At 45.9% G+C, this 22765-nt stretch overlaps 1 protein-coding gene across 1 annotated transcript; it reads left to right on the top strand.

Annotated features, from left to right (window-relative positions):
• Positions 1–5041: 5041 nt before the first annotated feature.
• On the top strand, positions 5042–22166 carry LOC124008889 (protein mono-ADP-ribosyltransferase PARP14-like). Its single transcript, XM_046320483.1, has 12 exons — positions 5042–5113; positions 6054–8192; positions 12623–12787; positions 12900–13124; positions 13264–13330; positions 18242–18388; positions 18511–18570; positions 18938–19114; positions 19377–19515; positions 20590–20642; positions 20825–21538; positions 21819–22166. The coding sequence occupies exons 1-12, from the start codon at positions 5042–5044 to the stop codon at positions 22043–22045; spliced, it is 4185 nt and encodes a 1394-aa protein (XP_046176439.1). The 3' UTR covers positions 22046–22166.
• The last annotated feature ends 599 nt before the right edge of the window (positions 22167–22765 follow it).

Genomic DNA, 22765 nt, shown 5'->3' with positions numbered 1-22765 from the left:
TGAACGATAACAAAACAAGAGAAGCATCTGACATGGAAACAAAAAATACTACCTAATGACAAGAGTGCTATATAAAGGGTAAGTAATCAAGGGAGTAATAAAGTCCAGGTGTGACTGATAATGAGATGCAGGTGTGCGTTGCCAGGACCGGTGGTTAGTAAACCGGCGACGTAGAGTGCTGGAGAGGGGGAGTGGGAGTAGATGTGGCAGTTCCCCCCGACACTCGGCCCCAGCCGCAGGACGACTCCGACCAGGAGGACAGCCCCGAGGGAGAGAAGCAGCCCATTCTGGACACAAAAGTGGAATTCTCGGATGATGTTGGGATCTAGAATGTCGTCCATTGGAACCCACCACCACTCCTCTGGATTGTACCCTTCCCAGTCCACCAGGTACTGGAGCCGACCCCCATGACATTGTAAGTCTAGGATGGATCTGACGGCATAGGCAGGGCTTCCCTCAATGTCCGGGGGGGTCGTGGGGGACGGCATCAGCCAGGGGACCAGGAACCACTGGCCTGAGAAGGGAAACATGAAAAGATGGTGAGAGCTGGAAGTTAGTGGGGAGTTGTAATCTGTAAATAACATTGTTGACCCTCCAGAGGACCTTGAACGACCCCACAAACCAGGGACTCAGCTCCTTACATGCCAGGCGGAGCGGGAGGATCCTGGCAGAGAGCCGGACGCGATCACCAGGATGGAACATGGTAGCCTCACTGCAGTGGCCATCCGCCTGCTCTTTCTGACGATGCGCTGGAGTCTCATGTGAGCATCGTTCCATACCTCTTCTGCGCGCCTGAACCACTCGTTTACCACAGGAGCTTTGGTCTGGCTCGGAATCCATGGAGCCAGGGCTGGCTGATAACCCAGAACACACTGGAAGGGATTCAGCCCGGTGGAGGAGTGTCGCAATGAACTCTGGGTGTATTCAGCCCAAGGAAGGAATCGGACCAAATCACCATGCCGGTCCTGGCAGTGGCTCCTCAGGAACCTCCCCAGCCCCTGGTTCATCCTCTCCACCTGCTTGTTAGACTGACGCCGGTACCCAGAAGTGAGGCTGACCGTGACACCCAGCTTCTCCATGAAAGCCTTCCATGTTGAGAATATAACACAGTAGATCTGGTGGAAGAACAGAGAAAGAAAGAGTATAAGAGTTTTCTGTTTTTTATTTTTGTAGTATCGTCTTTCACATTTACTAGAATAGCCACACAGTCAGATAGGATGCTGGAGATAATGTTGATGGATAACACAAGAGGGCAACTGTAGGTGTGCAAAGTTTCAGACTGATAACTTCAGGAATGGGTGAGCTACATGACATTTAGCATGAAGTCACCCACCCAGGTGTTCCACACAAGTGGCCCAAATGTACCCAAGTGGCCGTGCAAATAACTATATACAACATATCAACAAGCAATTCTAACACACACACACACACACAAAAATGTTTATCCTGTTAAGCCTAGCCCTGTTTACTGCCCCTTCTGGAGGAATTGGGTACCCATATAAAACAGGACCAATTTTTGTCAAAAGTTGCTGATATATGCATATAAAAATATTATCGAATAGAAAACACTCTAAAGCTTCTAAAACAGTTTAAAATTTGTCTCTATGTAAAGCAGAAGTCTCAGGGCATGCATTCTCCCAAAGTCTCTCTTGTCATGGAAAAAGTTGGCCCAACTTTGACGTCATCGTATACGCAATTCCCAAACAACTACAGCTCTGGGAACAGTCTGTACGTGTTCAGCGCGAAGCTTGCTTTCAATGGGGCTTCTCATTGTGAGAATCGCGCTCACGAGACGTTGAGCGTGCCGAAAGGTCTCGGTCACGCGAAAAAAAAAAAGTGTACGATTATGCGCGCTCTGCTCCGGTGAAGTCTTTTCTTCAGGATCGATTAAAAGACGTGTGTGTTTCGCTTCGTCCTCACAATTGCTGTACACCTTTATAACATGTTCAAGCTTAATTATGAACATAGTTTGACAAGTTTACTCGACATATAATATATATTTTCGACGTTTTGGTGCGCATCCACTTGAATTTTGCCTACATTTCGACCGAAATGTGGCTACTTTGAGAACTGAAAGACGCAGACTTGAAAACTAAACGCTGTTTTGGTAAGTATAATCCCTTCCAGGTCTTTTGATGGAAGAACAGCAAAGGTAAGGGAATATTTATGTGTTAATTTTGGGTTTCTGTCGACTCCAAGATAGAGGAGGCATAATGATACCTTTGGAGCGCCGACTCCTAGTATAGCCTAGTGAACGCAACCTGTAACGTTAAAAATAAATGTAACACAGCGATTGCATTTAGAAGAAGTGTATCTTCCTATACATATGTAAAACATGCATATTTAGTCAAAGTTTATGATGTGTATTCCTTGTTAGCTGACGTTATCTGCCGGAGCTATTTCATTTCTCCTGACATTTTAGTAGCATTTTTTGAACGATGCGTCATTGTAAACAGAGATTTATGGATATATATTGCAGATGATTGAAAAAAAATGAATGTACTGTGTAACATGTTATATTACTGTCATCTGATGAAGATATCAAAAGGTTAGTGAAATGATTTTTTTTTAATCCTGCGTTTGTTGATTGCATATTTTTTTCCTACTTGGCTATGCTAATGAGCTATGTCTGCGGTGGTGGTTTGACATAAATATGTGCTATGTTTTCGCCGTAAAACATTTTAGAAATCTGACTTGTTGCCTGGATTCACAACGAGTGTAGCTTTAATTCAATACCCTGCATGTGTATTTTAATGAACGTTTGAGTTTTAACTAATACTATTAGCATTTAGCGTAGGGCATTTGCATTTCCAGAGCTCTAGATGGGACGCCTGCGTGCCAGGTAGGAGCAAGAGGTTAACAACAATTGTTTTGGTACAGAGCAATGCAGGTAAGATGCTGTCGGAAAGTCAGCCACAATCACCAGCACCTGCACATAATTGGCGCGTTATCACTCATTCCTCTCGCAAGGCATTCTGGGACTTGCAGTCAAAAAGCATAATTCAACACAACCCAATACAATTACATATGCAAATAAATCTAAAGAAATATCTTTACAGATACAGCTCAAAGAATAAACGTATTAACATAATGACTGACGTCCTGCGCCAAGGTAAGCCACCAGTACTTTCCAGAGATGGGCTGAATGGTGTGGGTGATACCTGGATGTCCAGGGACGACAGCTGTGTGCCCAGGTCAATAGCTGATCCCTTATCCCTGTGGGAACGAAGGTGTTCTCAGGAGGACAGGTGGCACATGGATACAATTTCTGTGGATTACCTTGGCATTGGGACAGAACCGCCCACAACCTACTTCTGAGGCGTCCACCTACACCAGAAAGGGCAGTGTGGAATCTGGATGTTTAAGCAACGGGCGGAGGTGAAATGAACCTTCAGCAGGCGAAGGACAGCCAGACTGTGACATTTATACTAGGAAAGGTTTGGCTAAAAGTGATGAGGATGGAATGCTCATGCCAAACCCAGGAGACGGATGATCATGTGGCTGTCCCTCTGCTCTTGTGGATCCCCGGTTAGAACATACCGGACACCGTTGAAGCTGGTGCCCCTTCAGTCTGCAACAAGGACAGAGCCACAGCTGTCTACAACGGCGTCGCTCAGCTGCGGAAAGGCGTGTCACCCCCACCTCCATGGGTTCAGGCTCTGACTCAGAATGATCAACGGAGGAGGGAGAGAGGCAGTGCGGGTTCCGACACTCCCGAAGCAGGTTATCCAGACAGAGGACCATTGTGATGAGGGTGTCCAGGGATAGGATATCATCTCGGACCTTTTCTGAAAAGGTTGCAGAGCACCGGCTCATTCCAGCTGCTGGATGCTGCCACTGTCTGAAAGGTGAGTGCGTACTCCTCCGCGGACTGGCCATCATGCCGTAGTTGTAGTAGGCGCTCAACCCCCTCTCGAAGACCACCCTGAACAGAGCCATGAACCCCACATAGGAACCCAGCTTATCCTCTCCTCTCTCACAGATGGCCGTGGCCCGCTCCAACGCTCGTCCTGTCAGCAGAGAAATAAATGTGGCAACCTTGGACCTCTCGGTGGTGGGGGCTCCCATCTGATGAGCGAAATAGAGGGAGCACTGGAGTAGGAAGCCACGGCATTTCAATGGAGTCCTGTCAAATTTGTCCAGGAAGGACAATCTGGCATTGTTGAACAGGACGGACAGCTGGATGGGCTGTGGTACTGGCTCGCTGGCTCGACTTGTGGTAGAGAATCCTCCGCTGTTTTGAGATGAAGCTCCTTGAGTAATGAAGAGGACCTCATCCATAGCCGTTCCCAAATGAGCCAGCTGGTCGAGGTGTTGACGAAGTAGGTGACCCTGTTCAGCGACCATCTGGGAGATGTCTTGATTGACTGCTGCTTCCATTTGTGGAGGTAGTGTTCTGTAACATAGACGCCGGGAGTCAGGAAGCAAGTGCAGTTAGTGAGTTTAATAACAACAAACATGGATCCATAACAAAACAAGAGAAGTGTCTGACATGGAAACACAAACAACAATACCTGATGACTGATAACAAAAGAGTGCAATATAAAGGGTAAGTAATCAAGGGAGTAATGAAGTCCAGACTCAGGTGTGCTTGAAGATGGTTGCCAGGTGTGTGTAAAGGTGGGTTGCCAGGACCTGTGGTTAGTAGACAGACGACGTTGAATGCCGGAGAGTGGGAGTAGACGTTACAGAAACATAAATAGCCCAAAAATGTTCATACGTTTCTATTGATTCAATTTATCAAATTAACTGATAAAAACATTTAAAAAACATGTGTGAAAATGTTTTAAAAAAACTTGTGTTACAGAAGGTTAATTAAATAAAACGTGTTAATGCTTGACAGACAGTGTCTCTATGCAATCATTACCAATTTGGGGTAAAAAATGACCCCATTTGGTGCTTTTAAGACACAAATATGTTGGTGCTTTTAGTTGTTATTTTTATTACCACCACTACTATAACAACGGCAACATCAACTCATGCCTCTGTAACTCTTTCAGTCCAGGAGAGGGTACTTCAGAAACCTAATCATGTGTTGGAGATGCCTGGAGGGCCTCTCTTCCTCACTCTGAGAGGCAGCCAGGAGCCTCCACCCACAACATTCAGCAGTCAGGTGTGGCAAGACTTAACAGACTCACCTATACAGTACATGCAGAGTCACATAACCTGCTAGACACAACATTCAGCAGTCAGGTGAGGCCAGACTTAACAGACACACCTATACAGTACATGCAGAGTCACATAACCTGCTAGACACAACATTCAGCAGTCAGGTGAGGCCAGACTTAACAGACACACCTATACAGTACATGCAGAGTCACATAACCTGCTAGACACAACATTCAGCAGTCAGGTGAGGCCAGACTTAACAGACACACCTATACAGTACATGCAGAGTCACATAACCTGCTAGACACAACATTCAGCAGTCAGGTGAGGCCAGACTTAACAGACTCACCTATACAGTACATGCAGAGTCACATAACCTGCTAGACACAACATTCAGCAGTCAGGTGAGGCCAGACTTAACAGACACACCTATACAGTACATGCAGAGTCACACAACCTGCTTGATAAGACATTTATGTTCCATAACATGAGGTCAAAACACACAGACGTCAATGCACTGTTGTTGTATTTACATCCCAGTAAACATAACGTTTAGTCATATATCATGGATCTGTCTGTCAGGTTATGACTTTATTATCCCTTCAAATGACGTCAAAATAGTCTGATTACATTGCATGCTTGGTTTTACTTATTGTTATAATAAGTAAAACATGAATTTACAATATGAGGAATGACATTAAAATAAATTCCAACTGAAAGCAATCTGTATTAAACTAACAAAATGGACAAATGCCAAACCAGTTGCTAGATTTCTAATATAATCCAGACGCAGCTGTACGGTTGACCTACAATAATAAATGAATAATAAACGTAGATAAAGACAGACATAATCATTAACGGTGGAATTATCCAGGACTTACACCTTTTATCTCTGACTCTAGAGTCACCAGTCCCTCCCATTCCATCCCTCCCTCCCTGTCCAGACATCGCCACCTGGTTTCCTAGAGCATGAACTCCATCTAGACTCCTACCTCCTGAGATACCTGAAGGAGAGCCCTGGGGCTGGAAGAGACCTGCAGCAGCAGCTGTCCTCTCTGGGCTGCTCTGTCCACCTCCATCCAGAGGACAAGAGGGCAGTGGTCAGAAGCTCAGGCCAAGCTGGGTCATGTGGAGATGGGGTTGGGGCGGGACCATGGAAGACACAGGTCGAGAGACTCTTCAAACAGCTCCAGGAGCGGTACACATGCCACTATGAGGTAGACCCATGTAAGCGCCAGACTCTGCTGCAGAGCAGTACCCTGGGTTCGGAGGATGTGAGGGTTTACTGCGAAGCAGCGGAAGGGTTTGCGGTGGTGGTTGGGGAGGGGCCCGAGGTCCAGGCCAAGCTGAAGGAGCTGGAGACCTTCCAGGGTCAGGGTCTGAGCTCCTGGACGCAGGAGAAGATCAGCACCACCTGTCGTCTGGGACAGTCCAAACTCCGGCTTCTAGAGGAAGTTATAGAGAAGGATTTGGGGGAGGCTGTTCCAGGGGTGAGGGTGACGCGCAGTGACTCATCTCAGCTGGTGCTGGATGGTTCAGCAAGTGATGTCTGGACAGCCAGACAGTTAGTTACAGATAAAATCTCTCTGGTGCTGGAGCGGGTGGTGCCTGCGGTGTCCCCCCACCTCCTGTACTTCCTGAGGGATGAGTATGGGAGGTCTGGGAACCTGAGCAGTCTGCTGGGGTTGGGACTCCATGTGGAGGTAGAGCTGGGGGATACAGAGCTCCGTCTGTTCTCCCTCTCCTCTGGGAATCTGGAGCAGGCTGAGAAGAATCTGCTGGGAAAGTTTGGGGAGGAGAAGATTGATGTGCCCAACTGTGGCACCCTGCCATCTGAACTGAAATCCAAGCTTGAGAAGAAGGTGAAGGAGATGAACCAGAGCAGATGCAGGGTGGTGACAAGGTATGGTCCTGGGTGTAGAGTGCAGTTGCTGGGCCACGTGAAGGAGGTTCAGGAGCTGAGGGAGGAGATCAGGGCCTTTCTGATAGACCAGTCCAGTGTGGAGGAGACAGTGTGTCTCCCTTACCCAGAGATTGCTGACCACCTACCAGAACTGCTGGAGAGGATCGGTGTGGAACACACTGGGGTGACCCTCTACCCCTCAGCCTCATCCATCCATCCCACTGTGGTGCTCTGTGGACCCTCTGTCCGGGTGGCCCAGGTTAGGGACAGGTTGGGTCCCGCTCTGGCCTCCTTGGTCCACCAGACTGTGACCATAGACCAGCCGGGGGCGCTTCGCTACTTCCAGGGCCTGGGAAGGGAGTACCTGGGAGTGGTGGGTCGCTCTCAACACTGCCTCATCCAGCTGCACAACCACGGTGGTGTTGCCGGCGAAGCTCGCGCTGGACCAATACTGGAGGAGATGGTCACAGCCACCAGCTATCGCCTCCAGCGGGGGCTGCAGGTTGTGGTACGTCAAGGTGACATCACCAAGGAACAGGCGGATGCGCTGGTGAACCCAGCCAATGAGGACCTGGATCACGCTGGTAGCGTGGCTGCAGCTCTAAGCCGTGCGAGGGGGCCTGAGGTACAGCAGGCCAGCAGAGATCTGGTTAGGCAGATAGGTAGAGTGCCCACAGGTACAGTGGTAGGGACTACAGGAGGGAAGTTGCCTTGTAAGATGCTGCTGCATGCAGTGGGACCAGTAGGGGGCAGCGTAGGTGGGAATGAGCGCCCTCTGCTGGAGAATACAGTAAAGGCAGTCCTGGATCTGGCAGAGGCCCTGGAGCTCCAGACCTTGGCCATGCCCTGCATCAGCTCAGGGTTATTCGGCGTTCCTCTGAAGGTGTGTTCTGAGGCCATAGTCTCTGCAGTGAGGGACTTTGGGAGGGAACAGCACATCCTTACCAAGGTCACTCTGATTGATGTGAGAGGAGAGGCAGTGAGAGCCATGCAGGAGGCCTGTGATAGGCTGTTACAGGGTAAGAGGGAGATTCCTAAGTGGGAGAGAATGTCGAGCACCACCACGACCACTACACATGCTCCTCAGAGAGACACCACTGCTGCCTCCACCAGGGGACCAGCTGCTCCAGAGGTCTGTGTCCAGGTGGAGATCATCCAGGGAACCATAGAGAAACAGGAGGTGAGAGAGCCTCAATGTTCCCTTTCTCTTTTACACTTCGTCTTCCTTTTTTTCTTACCCTTTTACTTAATTTCTTTATCTCTCCCCCCTCTCTGGATAAATCTGGAAATTGATGAAAGAACGAGATTATGCTCTAAAAATAGCCCTAAAATCTAAATTCGTTTAGTACCTTGAGTGTGGCTGAGGTGCACCCGTGACCGGCTCGGAAATCAGATTGCACAGCGGAGAAGGTACGGTGGGATTCGAGATGGTCAGTGACCTGTTTGTTGACTTGGCTTTCGAAGACCTTAGATAGGCAGGGCAGGATGGATATAGGTCTATAACAGTTTGGGTCCAGGGTGTCTCCCCCTTTGAAGAGGGGGATGACTGCGGCAGCTTTCCAATCCTTGGGGATCTCATACGATATGAAAGAGAGGTTGAACAGGCTGGTAATAGGGGTTGCGACAATGGCGGCGGATAGTTTCAGGAATAGAGGGTCCAGATTGTCAAGCCCAGCTGATTTGTACGGGTCCAGGTTTTGCAGCTCTTTCAGAACATCTGCTATCTGGATTTGGGTAAAGGAGAACCTGGAGAGGCTTGGGCGAGGAGCTGCGGGGGGGGTGGAGCTGTTGGCCGAGGTTGGAGTAGCCAGGCGGAAGGCATGGCCAGCCGTTGAGAAATGCATATTGAAGTTTTCGATAATCATGGATTTATCGGTGGAGACCGTGTTACCTAGCCTCAGTGCAGTGGGCAGCTGGGAGGAGGTGCTCTTGTTCTTCATGGACTTCACAGTGTCCCAGAACTTTTTGGAGTTGGAGCTACAGGATGCAAACTTCTGCCTGAAGAAGCTGGCCTTAGCTTTCCTGACTGACTGCGTGTATTGGTTCCTGACTTCCCTGAACAGTTGCATATCACGGGGACTATTCGATGCTATTGCAGTCCGCCACAGGATGTTTTTGTGCTGGTCGAGGGCAGTCAGGTCTGGAGTGAACCAAGGGCAGTATCTGTTCTTGGTTCTGCATTTTTTGAACGGAGCATGCTTATCTAAAATGGTGAGGAAGTTACTTTTAAAGAATGACCAGGCATCCTCAACTGACAGGATGAGGTCAATGTCCTTCCAGGACACCCGGGCCAGGTCGATTAGAAAGGCCTGCTCACAGAAGTGTTTTAGGGAGCGTTTGACAGTGATGAGGGGTGGTCGTTTGACTGCGGCTCCGTGGCGGATACAGGCAATGAGGCAGTGATCGCTGAGATCCTGGTTGAAGACAGCGGAGGTGTATTTGGAGGGCCAGTTGGTCAGGATGACGTCTATGAGGGTGCCCTTGTTTACAGAGTTAGGGTTGTACCTGGTGGGTTCCTTGATGATTTGAGTGAGATTGAGGCCATCTAGCTTAGATTGTAGGACTGCCGGGGTGTTAAGCATATCCCAGTTTAGGTCACCTAACAGAACAAATTCTGAAGCTAGATGGGGGGCGATCAATTCACAAATGGTGTCCAGGGCACAGCTTGGAGCTGAGGGTGGTCGGTAGCAGGCGGCAACAGTGAGAGACAGTGAGAGTAATTTTCAAAATTAGTAGTTCGAACTGTTTGGGTATGGACCTGGAAAGTATGACATTACTTTGCAGGCTATCTCTGCAGTAGACTGCAACTCCTCCCCCTTTGGCAGTTCTATCTTGACGGAAGATGTTATAGTTGGGTATGGAAATTTTTGGTGGCCTTCCTGAGCCAGGATTCAGACACGGCAAGGAGATCAGGGTTAGCAGAGTGTGCTAAAGCAGTGAGTAAAACAAACTTAGGGAGGAGGCTTCTGATGTTGACATGCATGAAACCAAGGCTTTTTCGATCACAGAAGTCAACAAATGAGGGTGCCTGGGGACATGCAGGGCCTGGGTTTACCTCCACATCACCCACGGAACAGAGAAGGAGTAGTATGAGGGTGCAGCTAAAGGCTATCAAAACTGGTCGCCTAGAGCGTTGGGGACAGAGAATAAGAGGAGCAGGTTTCTGGGCATGGTAGAATATATTCAGGGCATAATGCGCAGACAGGGGTATGGTGGGGTGCGGGTACAGCGGAGGTAAGCCCAGGCACTGGGTGATGATGAGAGAGGTTGTATCTCTGGACGTGCTGGTTGTAATGGGTGAGGTCACCGCATGTGTGGGAGGTGGGACAAAGGAGGTAACAGGGGTATGAAGAGTGGAGCTAGGGGCTCCATTGTGAACTAAAACAATGATAACTAACCTGAACAACAGTATACAAGGCATATTGACATTTGAGAGAGACATACAGCGAGGCATACAGTAATCACAGGTATTGAGTTGGGAAAGCTAGCTAAAACAGTAGGCGAGGCTAATCAGCTAGCACAACAAACAGCAGGTAAAATGGCGTTGACTAGGCAACGGGGCCGACAGATAAAACAAACAAGCAGAATGGAGTACCGTGATTAATGGACAGTCCAGCGTGCGTCAGCTATGTAGCCAAGAGATCAGTGTCCAGGGGCAGCGGTGGATGGGCAGGGAATCTGGACTGGCGAGTGTTATCCAGGTTAAAAAAACTAACAATGACTAAATAGCTTGTAGCTAGTTAGCTGGTTAGCGTCTGGAGGTTCTTGAGTGTGTTCTAATTTTTTTTTTTATAATAGCGATTCCGTATCACATTGGGTGAGGCAGGTTTCCGGAAGGTATAAACAAATTAAAAATCAAAAAGAGATAGAAAGTAAATATGGGTCCAGAGAGTGTTTGGGACGCGGTGATTCAGACGGTTAGCAGGCCTGTGCTAACAAGCTAACAGTTCGTAGGCCCGGGCTAGACAAGGTAGCAGTTAGCGGACCGGAGCTAGACAAGCTAGCAGTTAGCAGGCCGAATTAGCAAGCAGGGAGATAGCGAGGGCTAGAGAGTTAGCCTTTGGGGGACGTCGCGATGGGGTGAGTCTGTTTATTCCCCTTCATGCGGTGACATTGATAGACCGGTCCTGGGCCTGGGTATTGTAGCCCAGGAGTATGCTACAGGTGCTCTGGCTATGATGTGGGCGTGCCCCAAGGGTCAATACTGGGGCCCCTCCTGTTCAGCCTGTACATTAATGATCTGCCTTCTGTCTGTACTGGGTCTGAAGTTCAAATTTATGCAGATGATACAGTGATATATGTGCATGCAAAGAGCAAACAACAAGCTGCACAAGAACTCACTACTGTAATGGTCCAGGTTACAAAGTGGCTCAGTGACTCGTGTTTGCATCTCAATGTGAAAAAAACTGTTTGCATGTTCTTCACAAAGAGGGCAACAGATGCTACTGAGCCAGATGTCTATGTGTCAGGGGAGAAGCTCCAGGTGGTATCCGATTTTAAGTACCTTGGCATCATACTTGATTCCAACCTCTCTTTTAAAAAGCATGTGAAAAAGGTAATTCAAATAACCAAATTCAACCTAGCTCTCAAAGTGCTTGATAGGAAGCCCAATAGCCATCATCATTGTCACATCCTTAGAAAGCATGAGCTCTTGAGTTGGGAAAATCTTGTGCAATACACTGATGCATGTCTTGTATTCAAGATCCTTAATGGCCTGGCTCCCCCTCCACTCAATATTTTTGTTAAACAGAAAACCCAGACATATGGCAGCAGATCCACAAGGTCTGCCATGAGAGGTGACTGTATAGTTCCCCTAAGGAAAAGCACCTTTAGTAAATCTGCATTCTCTGTGAGAGCTTCCCATGTCTGGAATACACTGCCATCAGACACACATAACTGCACCACATATCACACTTTCACAAAATGCTTGAAGACATGGCTAAAGGTCAATCAGATTTGTGAACATGGTCCCTAGCTGTGTGTTGCCGCTTTCCATGTTGTCTGTTGTCTGTAGCTTGTGAGGTGTGGAAACACTTTGTTGCTTTTATGAATTTTGTCTTGCTGCTTTTTGTTCTATGTTGCTCTGTCTGTATGCTACGTCTTGCTTGTCCTATGTTGCTATGTCTGTATGCTATGTCTTGCTTGTCCTATGTTGCTATGTCCTGCTTGTTCTATGTTGCTATTGTCTATATTGTAATTGTTTTTAATAACCTGCCCAGGGACTGCGGTTGAAAATTAGCCGGCTGGCTAAAACCGGCACTTTTACTGAAACGTTGATTAATGTGCACTGTCCCTGTAAAAATAAAAAATAACCTCAAACTCAACTCTCTCTGTCTGTCTCTCTGCATGTCTCGCTGTCTGTCCCTCTGTCTGTCTGTCCCTCTGTCTGTCTGTCCCTCTGTCTGTCTGTCTGTCCCTCTGTCCGTCTGTCCGTCTGTCTGTCTGTCTGTCTGTCTGTCTGTCTGTCTGTCCGTCCGTCCGTCCGTCCGTCCGTCCGTCCGTCCGTCCGTCCGTCCGTCCGTCTGTCTCTCTCTGAAGGTGGATGCCCTGGTGTCCCCCATGGATGGTAGTGACCCTCTCTCCTCCCGAGTGGGTCATGTCTTGTCGGAGGCAGCTGGACCAGGGCTGATGAAAGCGTTTGCGAGGAAATCAGGGGGATGGACTGCACCTGGTGACAACGTCCTGGTGGAGGGACTGTCTGGTCTCAGCTCTGGCAGCGTCTTCTTCCTCAGCTGTCTACAATGGGACAACAACCTCCACGGAGCAGCAGTACAGGTTTGTCCCCTTGTATGTGTCCGTGTGTGTGTGTGCATGTGTGAGTGTGTCTTCACTTGGTAGTTGTGACCTTTGAACCACCATTAACCCTTGACCTCTGGTCCTCTCTCAGGCTCTGAGGCAGGGTGTGAGGAAAGTTCTAGCCTCTTGTGAGATCCAGGGATTCTGTTCTGTTGCCTTTCCTGTACTTGGAACTGGTGTAGTTCTCCAGTTCCCTCACAATGTGGTAACACAGGTTCTGCTAGAAGAGATCCGTAGTTATGAACAGAATCGAGCGAGCAGAACCCCCTTCCTTGTCCGCATTGTTATCCATCCCAATGACAGAGATTCTACCAAGGTGAGAAGAGACTTTTAAAGAAGGGCACTTCTCTTGACTTCCATGGATGTTTCATGCAAAATCAAAACTTAAGTTACTGTTTAACACAGTTCATCACTGGTTGCCCTTGACTTGTGGTTGTATTCTGTTTTACTTCCAGGCTTTCCAGACTTCCCAGTGTGCTTTGCATGTCAGAGGGTTTGTAATGGATGCTTCTCCAGATCAGAGTGAGTTAAGGAAACTATTCCTGTCATATTTACAAATACACCTCTGCTGTCTTCAACCAGGATCTCAGCGATCATTGCCTTATTGCCTGCGTCCGTAATGGGTCTGTGGTCAAACGACCACCCCTCATCACTGTCAAACGCTCCCTAAAACACTTCTGTGAGCAGGCCTTTCTAATCGACCTGGCCCAGGTATCCTGGAAGGATATTGACCTCATCCCGTCAGTAGAGGATGCCTGGTTGCTCTTTAAAAGTGCTTTCCTCACCATCTTAAATAAGCATGCCCCATTCAAAAAATGTAGAACTAAGAACAGATATAGCCCCTGGTTCCCACCTGACTTGACTGCCCTTGACCAGCACAAAAACATCCTGTGGCGCACTGCATTAGCATCAAATAGCCCCTGTGATATGCAGCTTTTCAGGGAAGTGAGGAACCAATATACACAGTCAGTTAGGAGAGCTAAGGCTAGCTTTTTCAACAGAAATTTGCATCCTGTAGCACTAATTCCAAAACGTTTTGAGACACTGTAAAGTCCATGGAGAATAAGAGCACCGCCTCCCAGCTGCCCACTGCACTGAGGCTAGGAAACACTGTCACCACTAATAAATCCACAATAATCGAGAATTTCAACAAGCATTTTTCTACGGCTAGCCATGCTTTTCACCTGCCTAACCCTAAGTGTCATGCAAAAGTAGATGTCCTAACCTACTTGCCAAAACTATAGTTTGTTAACAAGAAATTTGTGGAGTGGTTGAAAAACGTTTTTAATGACTCCAACATAAGTGTATGTAAACTTCCCACTTCAACTGTACATGTCCTGTAGTTATTACTATGCATGACATTCCCACATTGTAGCCTGTACATTGTGTAGCTCCCTTCAGTAACCACGAGCACAACCGTTCCTTGAATTTAACTGGTGGCTTTATTCTGTAGTTTTAGTCAGAATTATCACCTTCCGTGAGAACTATAAAGTAAATGAAAAATACAGTTAAGCACACTCTTACAACCTTATCTTACGAGTGACTTATCAGCTTGGTATAACTCTGAAGTGCTTACATACATAACAGTTTAACCGGCGTTATAACAGGTTCAGATTAACACATGAATAAAGGAACAAATACCTCATTGGCTGCTTATTACAGAAGGGAGGAAATCAAACTTCACACTTATTATTCCTTGCATGAATTCACACTTCATCCTAACATACACTCTTCAACTTTTATGAACTACACCCGATGACATGAAAACTTAGCTAACACAGCGCAGGATTGCCTTCCCTCCAAAAGTGTGTTGCTACAATAAGCATCCCCGTTACAACAGTATTAGCTACGTAGTTCCGCTTGTATTATCATTTCCCCCTCACAGCGAACACATAAACAATTCAAACAAAAGACAACGATATAACCTGTAAGTCTAACTGTCAGTTACACATTGAATATATTCACTGATAATGTACTCTTCCTTGTCAAATAAAGGTGCGGTTCAGGTATGAATCTCTGAGACATTATTTTTCAGTCAAATGAAACTCCATTATTTGAATGATGCTGTGTCTGCATGTATGTATTACAATTATACACTTCAACAGTGTTTACTGCTCCTGGGACATCAATGATTACACACTGTAACTATGAAATAGACTAGAAACATGATTGATTTGTAATTCATATATACAGAAAAGAACTATGCATATCTAACTCCCTTCATCTGTATTAGTCTGAGTACGCAGGATAGTATTTCAATGAAATACTTAATTTCAACCTGTGGAGAATTTGAAACGTTTTCTTGAAAGAAGTGAATTATCCAGGTGTTATAACTACATAAATGCATTATAATTATGATAATTTTTAATATTATATCATAAATACAAGTTCAATCTGAACTTCAATGCACGTATGTTGTGCATTATAAAACAAGGAAGAAAGACGAGGTGGTGAGAGAGGTGTAGAAAACAGAAAGGGAAAGAGGTAAGAACAGAGGCAGACAGCAAATGACTCATGAATTACAGTGCTACCCTAATATCCTCTCAGTTCATCACAATTACGGTGTCTCCTAACCAGCCTTGGGCCCCCAGTTGGCCCGAAGGTTATCTTAATATCTTAAGAGCGGGTGAGCTGGCGATGACGGGACTGGCTTCCTCTCTCACATCAAAACATACTTGCAGACGAGAGACAGATGGATGGAGAGAGAACATGATTAAGCCTTGTTTTCTTTATTCTAACACGGTCAGTCATCATAATCATCAGGAGGTGAAATGCAAAACTGACCTTGCATCATTAACTCTGAGACTACTACATCTCTGTCTTATTTACATTTTAAATCTCTTTAATAATACTTCCTGTTGACCCGACCAAGTGACATCTCACCTATGATCATCCTGTGCCCTCTGTGTCAGCCAGTTCAGAATGGGGAGGGGTTCACCAAACCAGCTTATATAACCATAGAGGATTTAGAGAGAAGGGGGAGATGGATGAAGTGAATAAGAGAGAGACTCTTATTTTGTGTGTGTGTGTGGTCTCACCTGGTGTCCACACTAAGTGGCTACAGAGTACTTTATGATGAAAAACAGACACATGAGGACAAACAATAGAAGATAATGTCAATAGAAGATACTGTATGTGACCCAGACACCTATCGGACTGTACCTGAAACATTTAAATATAGAGGGCTATGTGTCTCACCACTTGGTTGTTATGTCTAACCCCCAGGGAAATCATGACTTGGCTGCAACAGATAGTCCAGTGGAAATGGCTGTGTTTATGTGGTGTAAATCTGAAATTTAGCAGCTGACATCTTAAGGGTTTTTAATTAATGCATGTGAGACAGGTTCCATGTACAACAAGACAGGCAGAGATGGAGAAAAAGAACACAGAACAGTTGAATTACCTCTGGTTATGGACACTTTTGCCAGCAATAAAGCTTCCCACGGCCTGTTCCTCAGAGAGTGAACATCTGGCAATATCTACATTTTCAACCCCTTGATCAGCTCGCTCTCTGAAAGTAAAGAAAACAGCTTATTTTTTATAGATCTGAAAACAATAACTGAGATATCTAAAGCAGCAGGTGTCATTTTTAGGATACGTAAATACAGCCCAGTGCTGCTTACCTGAGATGCCGTCTTCGTAGGTGTCCGCTTTGATGCACTAAATGCACTAAAATAAGGCCTGTTTTTTTGCGAATACTTCAAAACGACGGCAAGCAGCTGAGAAATATGGTCATATTATGAAACTGGGCTCCACGGCGGATGCAATGAACTAGTTTTTATCAGAAAATAACGTTCAAAATGTAATGTGTCCAGCTAACTACGATTTCAGAGCACTCTAAGTCTGAGTGTACCAGAGCGCAGAATAATTACTTTATTAGTGCTCAACACCTGTTGAATATGGACGTGGTCAGTAAACGTCAGAAAATAAGCGCAATTAAATTGTTTCCAGCAGCACATTCACAGTCACCAACACTCTGGTTAACACGAAAACTGCCTTACCAGCTCTGCTAGGGTGAGTAAAATGGTCAGTGGTCTCATTTGTGTCTGGAAGTAGCTAGCCAACGTTAGCTTGGATGCTTGACTGTTGTTGTAAGGCCAGAATGCTCAAATCAACCCTACCCCTCGGTCCGAACGTCCAGTGTGCCCTCCAAGAGCGAAACGGTCTGAATTTACAAACAGACGATTTTTCTCTGAATTTAAACACCATAATATGAATCAAATTAATTAAGCCAAATTTCTTCAAATCAATCCCATATACTATGTTATTACAAAAAAGTTTTTAAATTATCTGGTAATGCCAATACGGAATACTATCAAATGCTCCTCAAAGATGCCCTTCGGTGGTCAAACTAGCAATAACTTGCAGTAACAGAAGAAATGGCTGAGAATTAAATGACGTGCCACAGAATGCTGCAGCAGCAGTATGACACAACTTTTAATGGAGGAACCACTGTACATGGAGGATATTTTTGCAGAATTCTGCATGCAGAGTCTCAATTTAGTATTTGTCTCATTTTGTGAATTATTGGTTGGTGAGCGGGCACCAGACCTCACAACCATAAAGGGCAATGGGTTCTATAACTGATAAGTAAGTATTTTTTAGCCAGATCCTAATTGGTATGTCGGCTTTTATGTTCCTTTTGAAGGCGACCTTCTTGTCTTGTATCTCAGCTCATTCACAGCTTTGTGGAGGTTACCTGTGGCGCTGATGTTTAGGCCAAGATATGTATTGTTTTTTGTCTGCTCTAGGGCAATGGTGTCTAGATGGAATTTGTATTTGTGGTCCTGGCCTTTTTTGGAACACCATTATTTTTGTCTTACTGAGATTTACTGTCAGGGCCCAGGTCTGTCAGGGCCCAGGTCTGACGGAATCTGTGCAGAATATCTAGGTGCTGTTGTAGGCCCTCCTTGGTTGGGGACAGAAGCACCAGATCATCAGCAAACAGTAGACAATTGACTTCAGATTCTAGTACTGTAGGGTGAGGCCGGGTGCTGCAGACTGTTCTAGTGCCCTCGCCAATTCGTTGATATATATGTTGAAGATGATGGGGCTTAAGTTGCATCCCTGTCTCACCCAACGGCCCTGTGGAAAGAAATGTGTGTTTTTTGCCAATTTTAACCGCACAGTTGTTCTTTGTGTACATGGATTTTATAATGTTGGATGTTTTTCCCCCAACACCTCTTTCCATCAATTTGTATAGCAGACCCTCATGCCAAATTGAAATCAACAATGCATGAGAAAACTTTGCTTAGGTTTAGGTTTGTTCGTTTGTTTGTCAACTATTTGTTAATTTCTCTCTCTCTCTGCCTTTGTTTTGGGTTGTTTTTTTGTCAATTGTTTGTTAATTTCTCTGTCTCTGTCTCTCTCTCTCTGCCTTTGTTTTGGTTTGTTTTTTTGTCAATTGTTTCTCAATCTCTCTCTCTCGCTTAGCCTCCTTCTATCGCCACGTCTCAACCACTCAGGACGAGGTCTCTGCCACGCTGGGCAGTGTCAAGCTACAACTGGTCTTTGGTGACATCACCCGTGAGACCACTGATGTCATCGTCAACACCACAGACTTCTCAGCCAACCATTCAGGTAGCACTAGTTACCATTGTCCTCCAATGTGCTTTTGATTAGTCATCACTGTGTGTGTATGTGTGTGTTTGCTTGTTTGTTCTGTTCTCTGTGTCCCCTCACGTCCCATTATCATCCTCTAGGTGTCTCCAAAGCTATTCTGACTGCTGCAGGTTCCACAGTCCAAGCAGCGTTAGCACAAGGTTGGTTTTACAGTGTTTCCATACACAGTCCTATTAACACAATCACAAACTCTCAGAGCAATCCGTTCTCACAAGTCAGAAAGTAATCATTTGACGAAGGAAAATCTTTTTCCACTGAGATATAAGAGACATTGAATAATTACTTCACAGATCGCTTTACTAGCTTATTCTTCACTTATTGATGGAGGCAGGTGGGAGGAGTTGAAAATAAGTATTTGTTCTTTAACTGACGTTGAATAAATACAAAATAAACGTCAAAGACGTGGTTTCCATGTGGTTGATACCCTTCCATTGACTCCATTCCAGCCATTATTATGAGCCGTCCTCCCCTCAGAAGCCTCCATATCTTTCTTTTTCTCTCCATCAGTGGGTGTGCCAGAAGGCTTGATGTGCACCACAGGGCCCGGTGCACTGGGCTGCAAGGAGATCGTTCACGTCAGCTTTAAATGCGACACACAGAGGATCAGCAAGGTCTGTGGGAAGATACTGAAACAGTGCGAGAGAAATGGCTACCGCTCTGCAGCCTTCCCTGCAGTCAACACTGGTATGTACAGTGTGTCTTATTTTGTGTGAAATGCAATACCGACTCCCTTGATTTGCTCTTGTATCAACCCTCTGCCATACCAATTTGTGTTCAATATTTTTATTGTGCGCAGTTGTTAGTCTTAAATTTCGTAGGACACAATTTAGTTAATGTCAAAACAAATACTGATGAACATGTTCATTAGTGACAGCAGCATCTATATTCTGTAATATACTGGTTAGATGATATTCTAGACATTAAAAAAACTTGTTTTTTCATCCAGGAGCTGCTCGAGCAGACTCTGTCTCTGTGTGTAAGGCCATGTTGGATGGCATGGCGTCAAGTGTGAGGGATTTGTCCCCCAACATCCTCTCTGTCATCCGCATTGTCATGCTGCAGAGACCCGTCTTCCAGGCATTCAGGTCAGTCTCCATTTTAATTGTCAGAAATGGTGGGGTCTCTGATGTGTCTTGGTTTGAATCAGGGGCTTCCCAACCCTGTTCCTGAAGAGTTTGGCTACAGTTCAAACACGTTCATTTGACCCCCATTAGCCCTCACGCTAGCCACTACCCCTCGTCGAAACCGGATGCAGTTTGATTGTCATCTTAAGTGGAGGTCCAGTTGACAAACAGCCCTCGATTTAGCTGGAGGGACCGAGTGAAGAACCTGGATCACTTGTCTGGTTGATATGACCCACAATTCAATTCAAAATGTGACGTGTCAAACTTCAGTGGTTGCAAAGTGTCCAATTTTAACAACGCGGCTGCATTTTCGTTATGTGAGACAAAATTATGATGCTATCTTGCAAAAATAATTTATAGATTACATTGATTTTGGCGTTGGCAAATGGGAATTACGATCAAATTGGCTGAGTCTCGTAGTGAGGAGCATGTAAAACATAGCTAGCTTCATAAAATTACCAAACTATAAAACTAGCTAGCCAGCTATGGGTAACTGTAGCTAGCTACCTGATAAAACTGCTAGTTAGCTACGTTAGCTTGCTAGGTACATTAATAGCTTTAGGTTGGTCGTTTTTAAGCTGAACTTCAAGATTTCTACCAAGGACGTCGCGCCTCCAATCATCACTCTCCCTCGCTTGGGCAAGGGACATTGAAGGTACATTCGGATAGAATGATGTAAAACGTCATTCAAGGGCTGAGGGTTTAGGTCCGAGGGCTCTCTAATTTGCGTTTGGACTGCAAGCCCTACCATGCTGTAGGTTTAGAGTGGAACCCTTATGTAGCACACTTGATTCTAATAATTAGCTGGTTGATAAGCTGAATCAGGTTAGTTACAACTGGGGTTGGAGTGAAAAACTTACAGAGGTAGCTCTCCAGGAACAGGGTTGGGCAACCCTGGTTTAAATGGTATTGTAAGTTTGTTTGTAGTTTGCTTCACTTATAGAATGAGTTTTGTTATTTTACGAGTTTTAGTTGTGATGTCTGGATGTTAAGCTTTGGACAGGACATTTTATTTATGTTTTTGTTTGTTTGCAGGTCAGAGCTGGAGAGCCGACTGGGAGCTATCGCTCCAATCCCAACACTGAACGGTTTGTGTGTTTGTGTGTATACTTGTGTATGTACAAATTATCTCTATATTCTTGGGTATGCAGATATAACTTGGGCCCAGAGTTTTACCTGGTGATGCTTTGATGACAGGGAAAACTTTGGATCCTAGTTATAAAATGTGACTTTGCACTCTGTCTTAACTCTCCTCTCTTTGTCTCCTCAGAGAGAGCCCAACAGATACTGAAGAAGAAACTGAGCATTGGCTTTTCCTCCCCCTCGCATGGCTCCCTTCCCCCTCCTCATGCCCTTCCAGGCCTCACCATCACCCCCTGGAGACCGCCCCCGGTGGTGCTGAGCGTGGTGGGGCGCGGGGTGGACACAATCAGGGGGGCCAGGCGGGAGCTGGAGGCCATCTTGCAGAACCAGCTGACTCAGAGAGATGTGAAGGGAGAGGACCTGTGCATGCTGGGAGAGGTGGAGCTGCAGGCCGTGCAGAAGAATGCCAAGGTCCTGGGAGTGAGCCTGGAGCTGGGTAGAGTTCAGAGGACAGGAGGGGTGGAAGCTGGGGCTGGAGCTGGAGGTGGAGCTGCGACTGGAGAGGGGTTTTATGTTCTCCGAGGCCTGAAGGAGGACGTTCTGAGCGTGCGCGAGGTGCTGGACAGTGCGCTCAGTGGCGCCCTCCGCAGGGAGCTGCAAGAGAGAAATGAGGCACTAATGGCCCTCAGTGTCCAGTGGTCTATGTGCAGGCATGGTGACGTTTGGGAGGAGCTGGGGATGCATGACAACTACCATCTGGAGCAGGCACACCTAAGAGGAGATGTCTCAGCAGAGCTGGATGTCCCAGATGGGAGCAAAGTCAGGGTGAACCTGAAGAACAACATGGCCACTGACTGGAAAACGGGTTGCACCTATAAGATGAAGCGAGAGGAGAGTGAAAGTACGGATTGAGTTGTTTTATTTTCAGTTTTACAATTTCTGACATAGTTTTATTATATGTTATATTTTGGTCAGATAGCGGATGCTTTTATCCAGAGCGACTTTACAGTCAGACGTTGATTTGTAGTTAACACTAACCCTTCAATCCATTATGTCATCAGCATGATGACCCCTAGCCACTATTGATTTCACTGTTGTCTTTAAAACCCGTTTAACATTTTAAACATCCTCTGATAGCCCTGTTCATGCCATAAACTCCACTTATAGTCCTGTGTTTTTAGAATTGCCATCGTACTGGGATGATATGGCCGCTGGTGAAACGCTGAAGAGAGTGCTGCTCTCGCCTACCTCGTCAGAGTACCAGGCGGTGGCACAGGCATTCCAAAGCACCACGGCAACACAATTCGCCATCCACAAAGTAACAGACCAACAACCTGACACGCCACAACCTAACACACAACCAGCTGCTTATAATGATTATACTGTATCTGGTAGTATAGAAAATTAAAATACAAAAATATAAATGCAACATGTAAAGTGTTGGTCCCATGGTTCATGAGCTGAAATAAAAGATCCCAGAAACTGGTTTTCTGATCCACGCCCCTACTTTTTTAAAAAAGGTATATGTGACCAACAGATGGCCTATCTGTATTCCCAGTCATGTGAAATCCATAGATTAGGGCCAAATTAATTTATTTCAATTGACTAATTTTGTCATGTGAACTTTAATCTTTGAAATTGTTGTTTTATATTTTTGTTCAGTGTAAATAACAATACTGTAGTTGTGTTTTAAGGTGTTGGTTGGTTCTTGAACGTTGTCTCTTTTCCAGATTGAGCGTGTGCAGAATGTATTTCTGTGGCAGGCGTACGCATTGTGTGAGCAGCGCATCCGGGCCAAGAACGGAGCAGCGGCGGTAGGGGTAAGGAAACTCTACCACGGGACGGCAGCAAAAACCTGTGACGCCATTGAAAGTAATGGATTCAACAGGAGCTATGCTAATAGTAAGGGCTATTACATGCTATTACAATGCTATTACAATGCTATTACATGCTATTACAATGCTATTACAATGCTATTACATGCTATTACAATGATATTGCATGCTATTAAATGCTATTACAATGCCTTCTTTTACTTTTACGTACTTTCATTTTGTATTAATTAATTCTCTCCGCTTCATCCATTTCCTCCACTTGTCTTCTTCTTTTAGTTACAGCATATGGAGTG

Source organism: Oncorhynchus gorbuscha, linkage group LG21 (genome assembly GCF_021184085.1).
Source record: "Oncorhynchus gorbuscha isolate QuinsamMale2020 ecotype Even-year linkage group LG21, OgorEven_v1.0, whole genome shotgun sequence".
In the NCBI taxonomy this organism is placed as follows: Eukaryota; Metazoa; Chordata; class Actinopteri; order Salmoniformes; family Salmonidae; genus Oncorhynchus; species Oncorhynchus gorbuscha.
Note: the sequence above shows the minus strand (reverse complement) of the source record. Positions and strands in the feature narration are given on the sequence as shown.